The 5911-nt window shown below is 51.0% G+C and overlaps 1 protein-coding gene across 1 annotated transcript in view; it reads left to right on the forward strand.

Annotated features, from left to right (window-relative positions):
• The first annotated feature begins 6 nt into the window (after positions 1–6).
• The window catches only part of FFAR4 (free fatty acid receptor 4), an 11230-nt gene continuing 5325 nt past the window's right edge, over positions 7–5911 (forward strand). Inside the window, exons 1-2 of the mRNA XM_019556245.1 lie at positions 7–569; positions 1326–1454. Coding sequence (XP_019411790.1) covers positions 39–569; positions 1326–1454 — 660 coding nt within the window. The 5' untranslated portion in view covers positions 7–38. The remainder of the gene's footprint in view (positions 570–1325; positions 1455–5911) is intronic.

The following is a 5911-nucleotide window of genomic DNA, read 5'->3' on the forward strand; positions in this document are numbered from 1 at the left end:
GCCGCGCCGCGGCTAGCGGGGTCGACGGGGCCGGCCCGATGCCCGAGGCCAGGAACGGCACCCTTTTCCCCTTCTTCTCGGAGGTGAAGGGCGAGGCGCGCGTGGCACTGAGCGCCCTCGAGTCGGCCGTGCTTGGCAGCGTCTTCGTGGCCGCCCTGCTGGGCAACGCCCGCGCCATCGCGCTGCTGGTCCGGCATCGCCGCCGCCGCCCCCGCCTCCGCCTCCGCGCCGCCAGCGGCCTCGTGCTCAACCTCTTCTGCGCCGACCTGCTCTTCATCAGCGCCATCCCGGCCGTGCTGGCCGTGCGCTGGACCGAGGCCTGGCTGCTGGGCGACGCCGTCTGCCACCTGCTCTTCTACGTGATTAGCCTGAGCGGCGGCGTCACCATCCTGTCCCTGGCCGCCGTCAGCCTGGAGCGCGTCGTCTGCATCGTCCGCCTGCGCCGCTCGGCGTGGGGCCGCGGCCGCCTGCTCCCCGCCGCGCTGCTGCTCATCTGGGGCGCGGCCGCGCTCGCCGCGCTGCCGCTCTGCCTCTTCTTCACCGTGGTGCGCCAGCCCGTGGGCGGCAAGGTGAGCCGAGGAGGGGCTGGGGCTGGACAGCGGGGGCGCTGCTTGGCCTTCGGGGCTGTCCTCCCCCGCGTCTGCGGGACGGAGCGAACTAGCCAGCAGTCGCGCCTCCGCGGAGGGCTCCAGGGCTCGGGCCGCCACTTACCCTCTTACTTATCCCGCCCTGCCCGTGCCTGTGCAGCGCCCCAGCTGCGGGCAAAGGCCTCCCAGAGCTCCCCCTTCCCGCACGCTGCCTCTTAAGCAGCTGGTGTCCCGGCCGCGGGCAGAGCAAACGTGTGGGTCGGGCTAGAAATTCATGGAAAACCCACGCAGGCATTGAGGCAGGTGAAGCTACAGCAAACAGCAGCTGCCTGGCTGATTTCTGGTCCTTCACCTTCTAACCTTGTATTTTGCACAAGTGAATCAGAAATGAGGGTTGGAAGGGCTTCAGGAGGTCTATCTAGTCCAACCCCCTACTCAAAGCAGGAGTTTCCATCTGAGTATCATCTCTAGCATAGCATTTGCTGTCTAACTAAGAATTCAAGTTTTTGCATAGCATATCTTGCCAACTGACACCTGCCACTGTGTTGAAAGAAAACATACCACCCTGAATTAGTCTTTTGTTTTGATTAGTAACAGTTTCTATAGCTTCTGTTAGTCAGTGGCCAATTATTTTAATGGGATGAGGGGCTAACTTCCTTAATTTACATTTTGGCCTCTGTGTAAAGTTCGCCATGGATTGAACAATGTTAATTATCTTCTTTTACTCTTTGCAAACAGGAAATACAAGTGTGCACCTTGGTTTGGCCCAGCATTGCAGGAGAGATATCGTGGGATATAACTTTCAGCATCGTCATCTTTGTAATACCAGGATTAGTCATTGTGATCAGTTATTCAAAAATTTTGCAGGTATTGTTTCCTTATAGTTTTCTATTAGAATAAAGCAGTATTTAAATAACAAGTATGATATCTGAGTGCCCAGTAATATGGAAAAAGCTGAACAGAATGGACTGTATTTGTACAAGGAGAAAAAAACATAAATAAGGCACTTCCATCTGTACTTTAAGATAAAGTTAGTTTCACATACACTTTGAGGCATCTTATGTATCACAATTTAGGGCCCATATCAACCTAAATGCTACTAATTAGTATGTAGTTACTTCCCCTAGGTTTCTCAACCGTCAATGGTGGTCAGCAAAGAAAAGCAGAAGACTAAACATTTGGATCCTACCTGTTATAAGATGTCTGGTTATCTGTAGGGCTCTGCAAAATGCTTGTGTTTCATTTTGGTTTTGGATTTGGCTTTTCAACAGGACAGCAATTTGTTTCGGCATTTCAAATCGCTGTTTTGTTTTGACCAAAACTGTTTCGAGTTTCAACACTGTTCCGGTGTTTTGGCCATAGGCTATAATGAGGAATGACTAAAATGCCTATAACCTTGTCATTTCTTGTCTGATTCTGATGAAAATTGCAGGAATAGGAGACCCTTCTGAGGGTGTGAAGCCGGCCAAGTTTCAAGGAGATGGGTATAGGGATTTTTGGGAAACTGCACCTCAAGGTACTGAGAGCAAAACTCATGTCGTGTGTGTGTGTTATGGCAGAGTGGGGTGAAAACAGCAGGGATGGTAGCCCCTGCTGAGGCCATGAAGCCTGCCAATGCTCTGGGTGACCTCACTTACATTAGGAACAGGCCCCCCCTGTGTGCCTGCCTTTCCCCCATTGGTCCAGGGTAGTCTGGCTCTGCTTTGGGGGGAGGGGGGCTTTTGAGCGAGACGGGGACTTCTTTTTAGGCACGCTTCCATTGGTGCCAGGCTGAGGAGGAGCAAGGGCAAGGGGGTGGTGCCTGCAGAGATGCATCAGCATCCCCATGGTGCTCGTGCGTTTTGCTCCCTTGCCCCAGCTTGTCTTGGCTTGGCAGTGCAGGCAGAAAGCATATGTGGGATCATCTGACACCTCAGAATGATCCCAGACCACACTACCCACTTGCTTCTGGGGTGCGAGTGGGGGTCCTGCCTTATCCCCCTTCTCAGCAGGCAGAGGCACAACAACAGGAGGGGCTGAGCCAGGTGCCCCCACAGCCTCCTCTGCAGTCTCTTCTCCTAACTGTAGGGGAACTTTGAGGGGGTAGAGGACAAACACTACTTCCCCTCCTGCCCCAGAATTTCTTGTGCTATCAAGCTGAGGTCCCCTACTTCAAGACTGAGCTCCTCCAAGACTGGGAGCAGGAGGCTCATGCTGGGACTTGCAGCTGGGGTGGAGGAGACTGCTGCTGGTGCTGCTTGTTGTCATGCTGCTGGTCCTGGGGTTTATTACCACACCTGGAGTCAGAGGGGGTGTAGCTGCAGGCACTGCTGTGACCTCCTTGCTCCCAGTACCAGAAGAAGCCTCATGGCTGGTTGAAAAGAGGCTGCTTCTCAGCTTGGGTGGTGGGGAACTGACACCTTTCCCTCTGCCCCCTCTCGCTCCCCTCCCAGACTTGGCAGCACTGCCCGCTTCAGCACACTTCATGTTTTTCTGTGCTGGAAAAAGTGTCTGACTGTATGTAGTGTGTATATATGTAGGTGTCTGTGTGTGCAGTCTATCTAATCTGTGCTGTGCTGTCATGAACAGTGCCCAGCAATCACACTGTCAGGCAAAACACAGATTTATTTTTTTCTTCAGGTAAAAAAAAAAAATTAAAGGAATGGATATAAAAATAAAAGATGATATAGGGATAACAATACTATTATTGAAGTTAGGCTAGTATAGCTAAGCTGTCAGTGTAAGCTGTATCCTATCCAATCCGTTGCAAGTAGAATACACACTCCCTAGGTAGACAGTAGCAGCTAAGAAGCAAAGCAGTCAGAGTCAGTGCCTTTCAGATGCTGCTCTCTGGCAAGAGACAGGCTAACAGCTTAGGAACTCACAGGCTTATATGCTGTTTTAAAACTTTTTAAGTCCCTCCCACAGAGCACAAGGATTGGAAGGGACCTCGGGGACAGTTGGCAGACACTGGCCAGCTACAGATGTCAGTCTGTTCCCCTCTCTTCCCCCTCCCTCCCCTTACTTTCTCTTTCCCTGCAAGCCCAGGTTTGAAACACCTTTGAAACGCCAAAACATCTTCAAAACATTTCAACTTGTTTAGTTTCATTTTGAACATTTCAACACGTTTTGTTTTGGATTTGGAATTTTAAGCTTCAAAACGCTTGAAACACCGCTGAAACAAAACGGCAGTTGAAATTTTGTACAGCCCTAGTTATCTGCTAAAAATGGGTCTGGGAGCCAGAAGTTGGGCAGTATCCAGCCTGGCATGAGTGGTAGGTGCCTAAATACCTTTAAAACTGGGACTAGATTAAAAAAAGGACTTGAGAACCTATAGCTTATTTGCCAAGTCACCTAACCTCTTTAGTCATCTGTTTTCCCCTCCTTCCCTGAGTGAATTCTGGAACTTGATGTTAGGTGCTTCTGCACAGGGAGAGTAAAGTAGTTCAGAGTTGGGTCCAAAACACCAAGCATTGAGCCACATCATGTTAGCCAGTGTGAAACTCTGAGCACAGATATCTGAAATTTCAGAAATGTAAGCATGTGAATCAGAGCAGGAAGGTTGTCCAGTAGAGAGCCTAGAACCCTCTCCTATGTCTATTTTTTTTAATGGATGGGGGGGGGGTCACTGTGTTTGTTTGGGTTTTTTTGTAAAAAAACAACCCCCCCCCCCAAACCAAACAAAAAAACCCACAAGCAAAAGAAAAGGTGTTTGTGCTTCCACTGCTCCTTTTTTATTACAATAAACTTTCTAGTATTTGTCCAGGAAATGGGAGATCTGAGTTCAACACCCTCCTTAGCCAAAGGAATTTCAGATTATTTCTATTTATTATCCAGTGACTGTTTAATGTAAAATAGCTTATAGCTTGGTGGTTATGGCCCTCTCCTAGGAAGCAGAAGATATGGGGTAGTTCTGTGCATATCCCAGAACAGAAGATACTTAGGGATTTTTTAGATCAGGGGTGGGCAAAATATGGCCCATGGGCTGGATCCAGCCTGCGAGGCCATTCTATCTGGCCTGCGGGGCCCCTAAAAAAATTTTGAAAATTAAAATGTATCTGTCCTTGGTTCCTGTCAAAAATGACGGGAACCAGGGGCAGTAGGACCCGGGAGAATCCTCGGCGGGCTCCTGCAACAGCAGGGTCTGTGCAGTCCTGCTCCCAGCAGGGGCTTCTGGCCTGGGACCACATGGCTGCCCCAGCGTGGCAAGCTCAGGAAAGGGGGGGAGAGGGCAGGGAAGGAGCTGGTGCAGAGTGTGGGGAAAAGTGGCCCCTCGCCTGCCCCATGGCTTGTGCTCCCTGCTGCAGCTGTTTGCAGCCTGCGCAGGGCTGTCCTGAGTAGGCACAGGTAGTCCCACGCAGGCTGTGAGTGGCTGCAGTGTGGGACGCCATGGGGTGGGGGAGGGGCTACTTTCCCCCTCTACACATGTCCTCCAGGGTGCAAGCAGTGGTGGAAGCCACCCCCCACATGAGCCGTGGCTCCATCCCGCACCCCATCCCACCCCAGATGGGCAGCACTTGCTCCTGCCCCCTCCCTCACCATGGGGGGTGTTGATCTGCCCCCCACCAGCCCTTTCCTCCCTTTCTACCACAATGAACCTATCAGCTGCACACAGCTGTATCGGAAATTGGATCAGTGTTGGCTGATATGCCTCCTTAAAAATCAGCTATCATTATCGGCTCCCAAAATCTCTATCGGTGCACCCCTAATGAGCAAGGAGGCCTCTGTTTCTCCATGTACGAGTAACTGGTATGCTATCTAGCTAAACAGGAGTTATTGGTGTCCTTATATTGGGAAAAGACAGTTCTAGGAAAGCATTTCAATAGGTTTTGTTTCTGAATATGCCTTCTGTCATCCTTAGCGTGAAAAAATAGATAATAAGTTGCTAATACAAATGCAGGTCCTCACAGTTAACACATGCATACTGTATAAACTTCTAAGAAAAAACATTTTAAAACCAGATGCCACCCAGGATTAGAAACTGATTGGAAATCTGTTCCAGACAATAGTTTCGTAGTTTGTAGGGTCAGAACGGACCTGAGCAGATCATGGAGTCCAACCCCCTGCCATGGCAGGAAAGAGTACTGGGGGGTCAAACAACCCCAGCAAGGTGATTGTCTAGCCTTGCCTTAATGACTCCCAGGGTAGGAGCCAGCACTACTTCTCTTGGAAGTTGGTTCCAGATCCTAGCCACCCTGACCGTGAAGTAGCGCCTCCTGATATCCAGCCTGAATCTACCCTCTGCCAGCTTGTGACCATTATTCCTAGTCACTCCTGGCAGTGCTCGGGGGAACAGGGACTCCCCCAATGCCTGCTGGTCCCCTCTGACTAGTTTGTAACAGGCC

Source organism: Crocodylus porosus, unplaced genomic scaffold, assembly GCF_001723895.1.
Source record: "Crocodylus porosus isolate Cpor-Errol unplaced genomic scaffold, CroPor_comp1, whole genome shotgun sequence".
Classification (NCBI taxonomy): Eukaryota; Metazoa; Chordata; order Crocodylia; family Crocodylidae; genus Crocodylus; species Crocodylus porosus.